This window comes from Papaver somniferum, chromosome 1 (genome assembly GCF_003573695.1).
Source record: "Papaver somniferum cultivar HN1 chromosome 1, ASM357369v1, whole genome shotgun sequence".
In the NCBI taxonomy this organism is placed as follows: Eukaryota; Viridiplantae; Streptophyta; class Magnoliopsida; order Ranunculales; family Papaveraceae; genus Papaver; species Papaver somniferum.
Genome location: NC_039358.1, coordinates 247760003 through 247776780, shown reverse-complemented (window position 1 = coordinate 247776780; position 16778 = coordinate 247760003). Strand labels below are relative to the sequence as shown.

Genomic DNA, 16778 nt, shown 5'->3' with positions numbered 1-16778 from the left:
CGCTGCTTAGCTTGTTTAGTGTCTTGTCTAGTCCAAAAGAGAAGATGTCTTTGGATATCCTGAGATAGTTAAGTTGGTGATCTATTTTTAGATTCAAAAACTCTATTACTTCGTTCTTTCCATATCATCCACCATTTGATTAAAACTAATTCTAAAGAAATTTCCAGCCTTGGGATGTGAATCCAATCTTTATAAAGGTTTAACAAAGAGGTAGAGGGATCTAGTTAAAGGGAAATGGGGCTAGGAGCTGTTTCCCAAACTTCTCTAGCATAAGGGCAGTGGAAAAATAAATGTTCCATGATTTCTAGATCCTCACCACACAAAGTACAGTTAGGATTAATGTCATCTACTTTACCATAAAGATTCACATTTGTCGCGATGACGTTCTGCAGATATTTCCAAGTAAAAACTTTAACTCTTTGAGGCACTTCTAATTTCCAAACAGATTTCCAGAAAGATTCAGGTAAAAGAAGGCTAGTTACGTTTGTCCCTGTTTCATTCAATTTATCACAATGTAATCTCCGGTTCTAGCGAGAGTCCATCTTAATTGGTCTTGTTTTGGGTTTCCATCTAGATCTAGAAAGATGTTCAGGTGTAGAATTTTTGTTGCTATGGCCCCGGGGAAGGAATTTCTAATGAGAGAAGTGTTCCAGGACAAAGAATTAGGGTTGAGAAGATCGGCTACTAAGGACAAGTGATTATTAGATGAGTTTTTATATCCTAGCAGTTTGTTAGTGAGACCTGGTAACCAATTGTCCTCTCATAGATTAACACTTAAACCGTTACCTATTTCCCAAATACTATATTTCTGGACGAGAAGTACTTTCACAGTTAAGTTTTCCATCTAAATCAGTCAATACCGCTTTATTTTTCCAAATTTTACTTATTTATCCTTTGATTGTTTTCACGTTAATCTTCTAATCATTTTTCGGGTTTTTTGTGCTCGGCTGAAGATCTTTTCATTGTTTTAAGGTTCGTTACATCGCTCCCAGAAAAGATTCCAAGTGTTTGGGGTTTTTGGTTGGTGGAGGACTGGTCTTCTACAACAGTTTTCAGGTTAGCCTGGTTCAGCATGATTATACCATTTTCAGGTTCGTCGAGTCTTGTTCAGGATTGTTACATGGTTTTCAGGATCGTAGAGTCATTGACCCATCTCAACCAAGGAGATGTAGTTCAAGGATAAATATGATGTTTAATAGATGAAATAACTGCCACGTAACACTAAACTGGATGAAAATCGTTATTTGGAAAAAAGTTAGTCAACATAGGAATACTCATGGAATGTTCAAAAAGAAACATGTGATGATTTAACGTATTGTATTTCAACAAAATGTATACTTTAGTCTAGAAGTTTAGCACAAATATTTTTCTCAATCTCACAAAAGGAAAAAAACATCTTCAAGTTTAGTCAAACAGAATCAAAATGTTCAAACAAATAACGCACACGTGGAGGTATCCGACGTAAGCAATTAGGCTGACATGGAACTAGTCAAATGCCACGGAATCAAATACCGGCAAAATCAGTGAAAAGATACTCTGTTACCTCAGAAATTTATTACTCCTACAGTCCTACTGAATAAATAAAATAAAGACAAAATCCTGACGTGCATTAAATTGTCCATCCTCTGATGCGACTCCTTTTTGATTATTATCTAGGGCTTGTAAATGAAAATATGTCAGTGGCCTTTTAAATCAAGAATTCAATAGGGGCACACAGAATCACAACTACTAGCTAAGATATTCAACATGGCATATCTTAGATTTTCAAACAGTCTTTACCCAAAGAAAGAAAAGGAAATTAATCCTTAATTAGATGATGAAACAAAACAAAATCAAATCATTTGATTGCTGATCCAAAACACTAGTAAGTATTCATCTAACAAAGAAAATAGTTCTGATATCCATAATCTGAATTCGAGAATAGTCTGTTCAGATTTCTGATATCCTTTGTCTGAGTTCGAATTATGAGCCGAAAAAGGTCCGATTCAGTCTATTGCAACGGGGATAATGGGGGATGATATGGACAATGATTCCCAGACCATAATCTGCTGGCTGCTTGCTAATGCACAGAGAGATATGTACTGTTAAGTGAGATTAGGAATATGGATTAGTGCGATTTACCATTAAAGAAAGGTAAGAATATAGTTGACTCTGTCAAGTTGGTTCATAATCAACGGGGCACAAGTTACTAGGATTCAGCTGACGTGATAACGGGGTTGAAAATAACGGTGTCAAGGAGTCACGTGATTATGTAGAAGTAGTACTACTGTTAAATAACAATCAATAATGGAGGAATCAATCAAATCAAACGGTAGGCCGGTAGACTGAGATGCTATTCTTTGACTGTGGATGTTTTTTTTTTACCTTGGGAAGGTACTAAATTACTTGCTGATTTGTACGATTACCGTGATGAGAGAATGAATAGTGATTAGACCCTTCTCTGTTCCAAAGTCCCATCTTTGCTACCTAGTTTGTGCGACTGCAATAGTATTTGTTTTTCGAGTTAAGTGAGACTCACCGATGGCCATGGAAACTAATTGGAGTCAAGACACATTTTATACCTACTCCAAAATCATATATGCTTGTTTGAATGGCGGGTACGAATCGAAGAAACTCATGTAATTTATTGGAATGACCCAGATAAGCGGATTGGCAGGGCATGAATTGAGGAAACTCGTGCAACTTGTCGGAATGATCCCGATAAGTAGATAGGAGGGGAACGAACCGAGGAAACTCGTGCATAAACATAAAGGAATGTGTTTGTTTAATGGATATATAAGTAAATCCTTGAAGTTGTGTTGTATCCTCTTGTTGTATAGTTTCTTTGATTGATTCATATGTTTCACATGTTTTGAAAAAGGGAATGCATTCTATTGAGCTGTGATCTCATCCCAATTGACATTCTTGCAGATATCACGGAATGTGGAAGGGGAAACTAAGAAGTTAGCTATCTTGTTGATTGTGTGCATATATCTTGTAATTGCATGACGTGTAATTGTTTGTTAAGAATATTGATATAGATGTTTAAAATGATAATGTATTTAAATTTAATTGTGCTTGATGAAACATATTACACAGAGAAAAAACAAATGCATGCATTAGTCTGGTTCCGACCCATAACGCTCTGAGTTTGGATCTCTATATGGGTTTGACCCAGGTCCGGAACTCGGGGTGGTACAAGATATCTAGCAACAAGAGAAGAAAAAAATTATTTGATAAAGGAACTCTCGAGCAGTGTAGTCAAAATCGCTCCCCAAGACCGATTACTCAACGAGTAACCTCTACAGGCTATATGACCGAAGCAATCTCCAATTCAAAGCTATTTCTGATTTTTAGCGATTAAGGCGGACGATTTTGCCGATTTGGACCGGTTTTTGAGCAAACGAGTTAATGAGTTAGCCTTGCATACACTAATATCAGAAAAGAAAAGTTTTGTAACCCCTCAGATGGGAGTTATCATATAATAAAACCTCTAAATACATGTTAAATACGTTCAATATAATAATATTACACACTTAATTACATGGTACTATTAAAAATTTAATTTTAATTAGGTACGAAACATGACTTATAAGCATCAATATATAAGTCTGTAATAAATAGATTCCGAGTATTAAACCGAGTTTTGTGATTTCCGTCCGAACTTATTACTCCTCGCTCCAACCTCACCAACCGAGTAGCACCGAGGAACGATTTCGACAACTTTGCTCTCGAGCATTTGGTGATCTTAGATGCATCCATGTCAATGAAAATGGTGAGTCACTGTTTCAAGGATTGTCTCAATGAGTTTCGGACATAAAAAAAAATTGTGCAAACATTTACTCAAAATCTCATTTTCAGATCACATTATAGAAGAACATTAATCGTAGATTTTAACCGCAAATTTTAAGATACATGGAATTTTGTGATGTAATTTTTTCATCAATTTACTGCAAAATTCGTAAGTGTTATAATTTAGTTTTTCTCTCAAACAACATAAGTGTTTTCGTAAGTGTTATAATTTAATTCTCTGGACCCGGCGATCTGCTACGCAATCCAGACAGTCGCCGATCCCATTGATCCTTTCACGCATACATGGAATCATGATCAACTAAACCTCCTGTCACCCCATATGATCCAACGAATCGTTAATATCCACCTACCCCAAAATAAACCATTTGATAGAATCATCTGGCCTTACACCAAATTTTGAAAGTACACCACATCATCTGGATATCAGTGTTTACAACTTTTCTTATGGAAAGCAATCAACGAAGGCCTCCCGACCTTCACAATTCAAAATCACATCCGCCTCACTGTTACCAACATCTGTCCACAATCCAACTCCAATACGGAATCTGCTGGTCATATTCTCCTCCACTGTCAAGTGCAGTGGACGCATGGAACATCCTCCTCACAAAACTCCCTATTCATTCAAACACCCCCCAAAAAATCTTCTATACTTTCCAAACCCCCATATGACAATCACAAATTATACAATTGAAAACTCATCACTTTGTCGAAACAGCCTTCTGTTTGCTTTTCTGGTCGTTATGGATAGCTAGGAATGGCTACATTTATTGACAAAGGCAACAAAATTCAGGTAACATTACCCAGATGGATATCAGTCTGCAACAAAAATTCCCTTGGGCACAGGAGAACCTCCCTCCTGTATTACCTGGAATACCATCTCCAACAAACCCAAGAAATACAACACGAACGTCTAAAACAATCTTCATAGGGTGGGTTAAACCTAATCTAGACTGGATCAAGATCAACAAAGATGGAGCAACGCGAGGACATTCAGGAATAGCTGGAGCAGGTTTCATTTGTAGGGATGCTTCTGCTAACACCCTGGTAGCTGTGGCACAACCACTAGGAATCACCACCGCTCTCACAGTTGAGTCACGGGCAATGCTCATAGAGACCAGGATGGCAAAATAACGAAGCTGGCCAAATGTTCAATTTGGAACTGATTCGAAAAACTTGCTTCGATTCTAACCTCAAACGACAATCCTCCTTGGTACATCTCTGGAGTGATATCCGAAACCAAACAATTCATGAGACAGATCCTCCACTACACCGTCAAGCACAACTACAGGGAAGGCAATCAGGCGGCAGATGGACTGGCCAATCTAGCGGCGGACAACAGCCAACTGGAGAACCTTACAACTTTATTTTGGGATCATACAATCCCACCATGCATTAATCAAATTGTAATGCATGACTCCTTGGGTATCACCTACCCTCATGTAATTGTTGCTCAATTCTAATAATATATTCCATGTTTCAAAAAAAAAACAAAACAAATGGATAATCAAAGATTTTTAAAAAAAAAAAAAAAAAAATTTAAGAAAATAATGTTATCCGGAGGTATAAACTGGCTTTATTTTATGGGCTATCGACATCTCTTTAGCTAAGATAGCATTAAATTAAATATATTAATTACTCGTGTAGTTTATCACTATACTACTAGTTTGGATATTAACTAGTACCTACAAAAATTTTAAATTCGAATTTTAAAATTGGAACAGTAATAGTGATGGTTAAACATTTGTAGGTAGAGACATCATTCTCATAGTGATATTCTCTAGCCATGTCTTTATCATCACATTAACTTAAGAAAAAAATAAACAAGAAAAGGACCCAAAATTAGATTAGTAGTAGTAGTTGGACCGATACACATTCAAGTCCATCCAAAAATTTAATCTCATCTGATCAATCATAATGAAATTCTTCATCATCATCATGATTTTAATACTCCAATAAACCCCTGTGTGTGCGGAAAATACTGAATTTCTAGCTACTTATCAAGCTATTATCGTACGTGCTATACACTGTCATTACCATTCTTAATTGATTATTCATCATCATCAACACTGTCATTCCAAGATTTATGTGTCATCGTTATCATAAAAAATGATAACAGAAAAAGATGGATGGAGTAAAAATTACTATGTAACAGTTGTGAACCTGACAGTCAGACGGTGGTTGTGGGCGGAGATACCAATTTCTTCCGTTTCTCACCGCGTTGCCTACATTATTTATTTTATCTCCTCGTGCAAAAATAATAATACATCCTCCCACACTAATCACAACTAGTTAAGAAAAAGTGTCCTCCCCGTAACGGCTTAACTAAGGGAAGATTATGGATATGCCCACATTTAGTCGGTGGTCTTTTAACATGGCTGGTGGAGATTATCACCACACCACCACCACCATCACCATCATCATCGTCATAATCACCATCGTGACGAGACTTTCGATACCTACAGTTCCACAATATCGTTGACCGCCACGTGGCACCAATATTAAATTCCTAGTTAATGAGAAAAACGGAGGAAGATTGAAGAGGATATATATCTCTCTCCTCAGGCACAGAGAATACAGAGAAGAGAATTCAAACTCAAACAAACAAATTTACATTTTTGGCATTCTATATTTTTCCCATTCAGAAACCTCTTTTTGGGCTTATCAATTTTACTACTAAAACAAAAAGCAAAACAGAATGGAGGAGAAGCCAAAACTTCCATCTTCTTCTTCTACTTCTTCTCCTTCTTTTTCAACCCAATAATTTCTTCTTTGTCTCTTTCTTCTTCCTCCTCCTCATTTGTCTCTCTGTGGAAACAAAAACTGAAATTTGTTTCATCAATTTTTGATAATAATGGGAACTGGATGGAGAAGAGCATTTTGTACATCAATCAAGAGGAATCCTGAATCACCAACATCAAACATCATCCCAGTTACAACTGCAGATAATAATAATAATAATAAACACCAGCAGAGAAGATCATCATCAGCAAAAGAATCTCAATCACAATCCCCAACTCCGACCAGTAGTGCACCATCAACACCCAGAAGTTTTATTAGATTTGGATTTCGTTCTTCATCATCAACACCTAAAACAGCATCATCAACAACACCTAAAACAACACCAATTACTAATCTAAGATGCAGAACCACCGTTGCAAACACCACCGCGGCATCGGCACCGTCTTCGCTACATAACAGTCCAAGGCTCCATTGCAAGACATCTCCTACTACACCAACATTCTCAACCTCAACAGTTTCGACACCGAATACTAATTCCACAATCAAAACTCAATCTTCATCCATTAAGAGTACTCCGAGGCTTTTCACATCTTCGTCTTCAGCTCCGTCGTCTCCGAAATCGCCGTCGAGATTCTCACTGTTTAAATCTAGTCTCCGGTTAACGAAGAACAGCTGCGGAGTATGTTTACAGAGTATGAAATCAGGAGCAGGGACAGCGATTTTCACAGCTGAATGTTCACATTCGTTTCATTTCCCATGTATTGCTTCTCATGTCAAGAAACATGGGAGTCTTGTTTGTCCTGTTTGTAGTACGAATTGGCGGGAAGTTCCATTGTTAGCTCTACACAAGAACCAGAAAAAACCAGAAGAAATCATCAAAACTGTTGATGATACCAAGAAACAATCACAGAAAGCATCAATTTACGATGATGATGAGCCGTTATCATCTTCACCTGGTTGTGGCGGCGGTGGTGGGAGGTTCAATACAATCCCTGAAGTCGATGAAGAAGAAGAAGAAAACGATGAAGAAATCAAAGAATTCCAAGGTTTCTTCGTAGATCCGAATCTTACTGCTTCGTTCAAATCAGATTCAAGTTACGAACAGCAACAACCAAAACCATCATCTTCTCCCGAGAAAATTTCCTGTCAGATTATCAGACATGTGGAAGTGAAATTGCTTCCGGTATCAGCTGTGATTTCAGTCGGAAGACGCCATGAAACAATTGCAGTTGCAATCAAAGTCAAAGCGCCACCACCACCAGCAAGAACAAGCTCAGCAAGTTTATTAGATCCGACACGAAGAGCTCCAATCGATCTTGTAACTGTTCTTGATGTCAGTGGAAGTATGACCGGCGAGAAATTGTTAATGTTGAAAAGAGCAATGAGATTAGTCATCTCATCACTTGGATCTTGTGATCGTTTATCAATCATCGCATTCTCATCGATTCCGAAGAGATTATTACCTCTGAGAAGAATGTCATCACAAGGACAGAAATGTGCTAGGAGGATTATTGATCGGTTGGTGATTGGTCAAGGTTCTAGTGTTGGCGATGCATTGAGGAAAGCTACAAAAGTACTCGAAGATCGCCGTGAGCGGAATCCGGTTGCTTCGATCATGCTTTTATCGGACGGGCATGATGAAGAACAAGATAATCAGAATCGGAATCAAAATCAGCAGCAACATGGTTCGTCGAAGACTAGATTCTCGCATATGGAAATTCCAGTGGCGGAGAATCATCAAGAACCAACCGAAGATGCATTTGCGAAATGTGTTGGTGGATTATTGAGTGTGGTGGTTCATGATTTGAGACTACAAATAGGATTTTACTCCGGTTCAGCACCGGCGGAAATTGCAGCGGTTTATTCATGTACAGGGAAACCAACATTATTAGGCTCAAATTCCATTCGACTCGGTGACTTATACGCCGAAGAAGAACGTGAATTACTGGTTGAACTGAAAGTTCCGATTCTGAAACAACAACAACAATCTCCGTCTCAATATATAATGTCGATAAGAAGCTGTTACAAAGATCCGGCGACACAGGAGATAGTTTTCGGGAAAGATCAGCCGTTATTAGTCCCCGGAACGTCGTCGATTAAGTCATCAGCGGTGTCTAAAATAGAACGGTTGCGGAACCTGTTCATTACGACTCGGGCGGTGGCGGAAGCGAGGAGATTGATTCAGCATAACGATTTGTCGAATGCGTTTCATCTGTTGAACTCGACTAAATCGTTGTTGAAGCAGTCGAATTCTGATGACTCGGAGTATTTGGTGAGTTTGGAGAACGAGTTGAGTGAGTTGCATTGGAGAAGACAAAATCTGTTACTCCAACAACAACAGCAACAGTTTCAATATCATTATCATCAGCAGCAGATCCAACGGCGCGTGGTTAACGAGAGGGAACCGGTTTTTTCGGTTGATGAGAATGCAGAGCCGCTGACGCCAACATCGGCTTGGCGAGCTGCTGAGAAGTTGGCTAAGGTTGCTATTATGAGGAAGTCTATGAATCGTGTTAGTGATTTACATGGCTTTGAAAATGCTAGATTTTAGAGTTTGATACAGTAGTTATTTTTCTTTTAAATTGAAAAACCCAAAAAAAAGAATATTGTAAAAGGGAAAAATATTTAAATTTGAAAAAAAGAAAAGAAGGGGGTCTTTGACATAATTGGTTTAGGGGATGGTTTGTGACTTTGTCTCTTTTGTTTTGTAGAGAGGATTAAACAAAGAAATGTGATTTTAGAGATTAATAAAAAGGAATGATAATTTTATTTTATTTCATAGATCTTTAAATTTTAATGAATATTTCTAGTGTGTAAATCATAGTGAATGTAGTTAATTAGTTCTATATTGAACTCCTAGAATTCACTTTGAGATATACTGATCAATAACATTGACACTTTAGATTAAGTCACGTACAACTTATGTAAAACTTTTGAGGTTTTAGAGAAGATTTATTTCTTGATTAGCTGATCGATCGATGACATTAACAGTCTAGATTAAACGTATGTACCGGAATGGATACTCTTCTGGATTTCCCTTCCCTGTGTAGAATTAGTTGTTTTGAAATGTGACAGTAAGACAGAATGATTCAAAGACAGCAAAATAAGGAAGAAAGGAATGGAGATATTGGATTGAATGATGATAAAAGATGAACATCCATGATATCTATTGATTTGTTTTACTTTTCGATTTTCTTAAGAATTCAAAAAAGAGCCACAACAACAACAACAGATGGTACCTACCACCACACTCATATAAAACTAAGAGATGATACTGAATAGTGATATAGATGGATAGATAGATATACTACTTTTTGTTTGTATACACTCTAACTTTCTTTAAGTTATATGTGTCTTGTACTTAAACTAGGGTTCTTGTAAGTGAGGCTAAAGAACACTGGACTGGTCATTTCATCTTGTAATCAATTATCAATTCTTTTCATATCTCTGTCTCTATTTCGTGAATTATTAGTAGTGTAAGTGAGGTAAGGCTATAAGAACATTAGGGGATGTCTAGTAAAGTAAACACTAGACTTGATATTTTCAAACATCACATGAACTTAACAAGGGGAATTCTAGTGTGTTTAATAGACTTTTGGTGTAGTAGTTCAAAGTTCCAAAAAGTCACACTTTGAATATAGGCTAGGCATTAGGCAAGTATAGTGTTGCAGCCTAACCAACCCTTCCATTAAGGGTAAGTAGTGAACTACTGGCATTTCAAATCACATGTTAAAACAGCAGCTAAAGTATTATCAAACACAGTAGTACAATGAATGAACCCATGCATAGTCAACATTGTGTTACAATATGATCAGGATGTGCAGTTCAGAGTCACCTAATGAGGACATAGGGTTATTTGTGAATAGTGAAGGCATCTAGAGTTTGAGAAAATTTCGTTGAGGACCAAACTAGTACTGTGCTTCTTGTAGGGAGGTAACTATTGGGATAAAGATGGAAGTCGGCATGACAAAAACAAATGAGAGAACAGAGAGATAATAGACGAACTGGGGTAACTGGTACCATTACCCACTGACTTCACCCCTGTACTACATCGGCTAAAAATTTCGTCCTGCCAAAATTTGACGGACAATATTTACAGGGATCCTTGGAAAATTACCCAAAATGAAAAACAACCACGGTAACTATTTTATTCGAAGCATTGTGCTCAATTTTACAAGTCACGAATATACGGCTTTTCACAAATATTGAAGACTAAACATATACCTTGATGAGATGAAAATTTCCATCAGATTGCTTACAGTTGTTGAATGCAACTTGGAGGGGAGCCAAGGGAATTTGGTCCCCTATGAAATCCAGAAAACAAATACATCCATGGGTTCAATGTTGATATACTACTAGTTACTAGTGTTCAAGAAATGAGACAGAAAGAGACCTAAATGTTAAAGGGACCAGGACCACCCCTTCAAATTATTGATGGTACCAACAAAATAGTACAATCCCTATGAAGTAATATGCAAATCATATTCATGTGGGATTCAACACTACCACGACTGCATTACTTCAGTAACACGTTTTTGAACAGACAAAACAACTTGAAAAAAAGTTAGTTATTTGAGATATGGAGAAGAAGCTTTTTATAAAGTAGTAAAAGGTTTGATTGCTTTGTATGTTATATCATCCTCACCATGGACCATAGGAGAAAGAAACTAAAGATCCAAAGGAAAAGTTGGTAACTTATCTTTCACTTTATGAATTCAATGGGGTTCATTTTTCCTTAAAACTGCAGAGAGTTTTTAAGTTTCTGGATCCCCAATGGTACTCTCTTCTTCATCACAGATCTAAAAAGCTAAAGTAAAGGAACAATGTGACAAGGCCAGCTATGTAATTTCTGTATGTATACGTATAGATGTATCGTATTAGAAGAAATATACGATATATGTACGCATCAGCTATCACATCATGTAACTGTGGAGCCAGTCCAATTATATAACGGCCCCATGTAATGATAAACAAAATAATTGTAAAAGTTTGGAAGTTTCTATAAAGGAAAATTGTAAAGTTATAAAGAGAAAACAGAAACATCTAAAGGTATATATACACTATGTGACAATAGCAAAATAATGGAGATAAGACATGCTAGACTGACTCTTGTTTTGTAACAATAATTCTAGACTGACTCTTGTTTTGTATTTTTAGTTTTTTTCATCATCTTATCTGCAAAACTGCAATTTCAGAGGGGAATGGGGGAGGCAGCAAGCGCTCTAAAGGGGATTCAGAGTGACATACAGGGAGGCAATTCAGTGGTCGACCAAACATTCTAAACTGGTAACTCACAAAAGAAGCTCGTAATAATTAAGCCAGGAAGCAAAATAATAAAAACTAACAGAGAAAGAAGATTTTGGTGGTCAGACACGGATGTTGATAACCAAGAAAACCCTAAAGCTGCAACTACTGATATACAGGAAAACAAAATGATGCATATGATATGAGGGATTCTCACGTGAATCCAGAATGAATTTTCTATTCTCTAATAATAATAATGTATCTTTATAGAAAAACCCAAAAATGAAATCTTCTAACCCTGTCATCACCAATCACCCTAACTTGGCTGGACCCACATTACTCCAACCAACATGTTACCAGATCATTCATGAGACAGAGAGAGGGAGGAATTGACTGAAAATGCTTCAACAACATGTGGGCACATGGCCATTCAACATGGCCTTTGAGTTTCATTTAGTCATTCCACTGGTATATGGTCCTTGGAAATTGGACATAACATAAAGATGGAGTGAAACTTAAAACTCTACCCCTAATCCTACTCCACTGGACCAGGCAAATTTTTTTCATGGTCCATTTTGTTAGACATCACAGTTTCCAGATTCATTATAACCTGCCACGGCTCAAGTTCACTTCCTAGACAAGACAGCTTTCACAAATTTTCATAAATTACAACACGGTCAAGTGCATCTCTTCTAAAGGAATGAACTTCAACAATGGTGTCAAATATCAAACATTGTGACCTACAAAAGTTCGTAACATACTGTACCAGATGAATTACCCATGATCCTTATTGAAACAATGGCAAGAGAACAAGTAACTCTGTGTAAGATACAAACTTGTGTTTAATATATTACTCTGTATGCATAATTAAATAAATATCAACTCTCACATAATACAATGATTAGATCTACCCACTAGGGCCTATAAAATTCTACAAATGAGTTTGTGAAGTCGAAAGAAATGAAGCACTATCTGAATTTTTGACTAGATTGAAGTAACCTCACTCCCTATTGTACACTTGGTAAGAGACTCGTACAAAAATATTGCCCTCCATAAAAGAAATGGATCAATGAAAATTGAAAAGGGATAAAAAAAGAAATGGAGTGGCTTCCTAGTATCAAAAATGCCTATTCCCCAACTTGGGATAGTTATCAAACACACATGACACACATATATAAGGGTCATAATGTCAATAGTATTATAGGTGGTAGATGACTTATCTCCATTTAGAGGCAAGCAGTTTCCTTGATATACAGGAGGTAGTTTTTCCTCCCAGTGGAGTTCTTTGATATACATATCCATACAGCAGCAACCAGTTGCAATTGCAAAAATATGATTTAATGTTATCTAACCCCATAATATTCCCTGAAAAAGATAAATACAAGCTTTAAAATTACAAATAGAAATAGCTGGAAGTGGAAAGTAACAACAACAACAAAAACAAAAGGTCTAGCTAATTCCATGGTGATAGTGTAGACATGCCAAAAAAAATATCGCATCCACAGAAATATAATAATCTAAACAGAAGAGCGAAAGCTCGACAATCTACGAAAAAAGCTTACGCAAGATCCGCCAAAGTGTCTGATTTGATCACAGCTTTTCCCTCTGGAAGTTCGAGAGATGAATAATGGGATATCATTTCCCGTAGAGTGTGCTTTGTGCTTTTAATGCAATTATCCCATATGAAACTCTGCAAACGATATGTAACAGTTGCTGAAGTTCTTTAAACTAATCCACTAGATCCAAAACGATCTATGTAAACTGCAAAAATCGAAACATCATTTAATTGCCATGAGCCAACACACCTTTCTCACATATTCTCTCTTCACCTCCTCCCAAGGCAATTTGCCCTCAGGGGAAAAGATTGAGGCATTCCACAGAGCTCCTCTAGCAACCATCACAGATGAGGCACCTATGAAGAAACGATGGTTATGAGTATCATTCGGTATCAAATGCAGATACAGATACAAAAGATATTATAGAGCTGAATGTACTTGTAAAAATCTCTAAACAAAAGCAGTTCTTTAGATGATCAAAAAATGCAAATGCTACCTGTTGCCCCTTTAATACGCTGAAAATCCTCATACTCAAAGACATCACCATTCACTATAACTGGAATAGACAATGCCGCCACAACATCAGTAATCTCATTCCATCTAGCAGGATCCCTAGGCCTATCTTCAACTTTTCTGCAAGTCAAATAACATGATTAGCAGACCATGTAAGCATAACTGCGTCTAATGGGTAAATAACAAGTACTGCCAGTTTCGTATAGGCTACACTTAAGAAGCATATGCCTGAATCAGTAATGACACCTGAGCGAACACATGAAAAACTTGGACGTGAAAGCAACCACAACATCAACTTAAATGAATCTTATGTTTTTCTGTAAAGCCCAAAACAGAAATGACTGCCTAAGAGGCAAATATACTGGTCGGGAAAAGTTGGTTTTTTGTGAGCAAGTGACTGTCATGTTGATCGCAGAACATATACATAACAACCAATCCATAGAAGGGTAAAAACAAATTGTAAAACTTCGACAATAATTTTCTACTTATCAGACTGAGATGTTTGATTTCTTTTGTCCGTTAAACGATACGGGAACTTTAATTTTTCAATTTCTCAACACCAAGACTAAAAACAAGAAAAAAAAAGTAGTCATCCACAAATTGCAGCATAATAAACTAAACAATTACTTGGTCTTCACATCAGATGCAAACTTAATCAAAAGAAACAGCCAATTGAATCTTATAATAATAATGAAATATCATCAACTTTAACGCATTGCAGATAAACGTTTTCTGTAAAGCCGGAACAGAGTTACAGATTATGTTTATGAGTTCAAATACATTGGTAACAGTGGACTTCTTGTCACCAAGTAACCGTCTTGTTAAGTGCAGAACCAATACTGAACTACTAAACCATAAAAGAGTACAGTCAAGTAGTAATATCTTGTCAAACAAACTAAGTTTTACTTAGTAATTTATTCTCATATCTCCTAGCAGATTGAGATGTTAAGTTTTAGTTTTCACTTCTCCGTTACACGACACAGGATTTTGACTTTTCAATTTGTCAATGTAAAAACAAGAAGATCAACAAGAAGTTTTACTTAGTAATTTGATCTTCTTGTCAATGTAAAAACAAGAAGATCAACAAATTGCACCATAATCAACGATTACTTAGTCATCCACAAATTGAGATGTTTGGGGGTTTGTTCTCCGTTACACGATACAAAACTTGGAATTTTCAATTTGTCAACGTAAAAACAAGAAGAAAAAAAAGTCATCTACAAATTGCACCATAATCAACAAAACAATTACTCAGTCATCAGAAGTGAACTTAATCAAAAGAAACAGCCAATTGAATCTTAATTAATTAATAAATGAACATATCACCTTCCATGGACAGCTAAAGCAGAAACACCAGTTTTCTCAATTCTCCGTGCTAGTTCCACAGTGTCACTAGGCGATTTTAGAAGTCGAATTTTACATGTCACTGGTGTGTCCAAGTTCCTCTTTAGTGTTGTTAAAATCTTCAAGAAGAAGAAAACAGTATAAGCTAGTAATATATGGAACCGGAACTAGTACAGAAATATAACAGACAACAACATTCCACGACAAGTTGAGTTGATTACATCGTGAATTAGCTCTGGCTTAGACAATAATGCTGCACCCATGCCTCCACTGATAGAGAACGCCTTGGGACAACCCATATTAATATCTATTGCTGCAACATCATTGCACCTAAAAAACCAATCCTCGCTAATTCAATCATACAGAACACACTAAAGGTACATCAAAACACACAGAAACTATAACGATTACTAAAAGCGCTTCTGAAAGCCAAAGAGGAAGTAGCATACATACACTATCTGAGCAGCAGTAAGTGCTCTAACAGCATCTGAAGTCCCAATTTGAAATACAACTCGATCCTGTTCCTCTTGACAAGTTCTAAACACGACATTCTCCGTTCCTTTATCGACAAAATCAATCGACCCAATAGATTCTAGTAACAAACAAAAAATCAATCAATTTAAAAAAAAACATAAATCATTTCACAAACCAAGCAGAAAATAAGGACTGCTTTGGCAGTAAGGAATACAGTAGTATTACCATTGATTCTGCGGACACATTTGACAAATTTATGATCAATAATCTCTTCACTATAAGTAATATCAGCACCATAATCAGCAGAAAGCAGCCTAAATGGTAACGTGCCCTACGAACCAAACAGATTCAATTCCATTAAACTGAAACCAAATCAAAATACAGTAATCAAATCATCTTGCAAACCCTAAACCCTAACAAATTTGTGAATTTCAAATCCCTAAGAAGAAGAGGAAAAAGAGTTGATAGAATTTGGGGAAATAAGGGTTTTAGGGATTTTACCACACGGACCATTGGAGCGAGTATGAGCTTGTTTTGGTAATCCATACTCACCACCAATGATCAGAAACCCGCTGGAACCGACTGCAATTCTTTGGAAGTTGCAAGCGAAAGTGAACTATTGTTGTTATTTGCCTGAGAGGTGTAAATATTGCCCGGCTCTCCTATTAGAGGGGTAATAACCGTCCAGATCCTTTAATTCTCTTATTTTATACTTTCTCCGTTCTGACCTATTCTTTTTTCTAAATTTTGTCCCAATAGTTCAGCTATATCATTAAACAAGAAAATATTTCTAAAGCCACACTTCTAATCGGTTATTGTTAGTAATAGAAATATGTATAATTTGATAGCGATGCTATTTGTTACGTAGGTGCTTTAAAATACTTTTCAATGTGATAAAGTTTATGAATATTCGTGATATAGTTTGTCAGATTAATCAAATCCAAATAATATCAGTTATTTATGGGACGGAGGAGTATTTTTTTATTTGGCTGACACGAGTTTAGGTCAAAGGAAGTCTTATCAGAAATGTATTGGATTGGAAGTAAAAAAAAAAAACAAAAAAAATTATTCTCTCTCTTCTCTCTTTCCCTCCTCTCAAAGCCTTTTATCTTTTTC

At 36.6% G+C, this 16778-nt stretch overlaps 2 protein-coding genes across 2 annotated transcripts; one reads left to right on the top strand and one right to left on the bottom strand.

Annotated features, from left to right (window-relative positions):
• The first annotated feature begins 6352 nt into the window (after nucleotides 1-6352).
• Nucleotides 6353-9312, top strand: LOC113324334 (E3 ubiquitin-protein ligase WAV3-like). Its single transcript, XM_026572650.1, has one exon. It carries the CDS (start codon nucleotides 6644-6646, stop codon nucleotides 9080-9082), a length of 2439 nt encoding a protein of 812 aa, XP_026428435.1. The 5' UTR covers nucleotides 6353-6643; the 3' UTR covers nucleotides 9083-9312.
• A 3221-nt stretch (nucleotides 9313-12533) lies between these two features.
• LOC113340280 (tRNA-dihydrouridine(20) synthase [NAD(P)+]-like) lies at nucleotides 12534-16315 on the bottom strand. The gene is made up of 9 exons (XM_026585489.1): nucleotides 16164-16315; nucleotides 15888-15993; nucleotides 15642-15780; nucleotides 15410-15518; nucleotides 15171-15307; nucleotides 13828-13964; nucleotides 13581-13687; nucleotides 13338-13465; nucleotides 12534-13140 (listed from the first exon to the last, which is right to left on the bottom strand). Exons 1-9 carry the CDS (start codon nucleotides 16206-16208, stop codon nucleotides 13119-13121), a joined length of 930 nt encoding a protein of 309 aa, XP_026441274.1. The 5' UTR covers nucleotides 16209-16315; the 3' UTR covers nucleotides 12534-13118.
• Nucleotides 16316-16778: the final 463 nt, after the last annotated feature.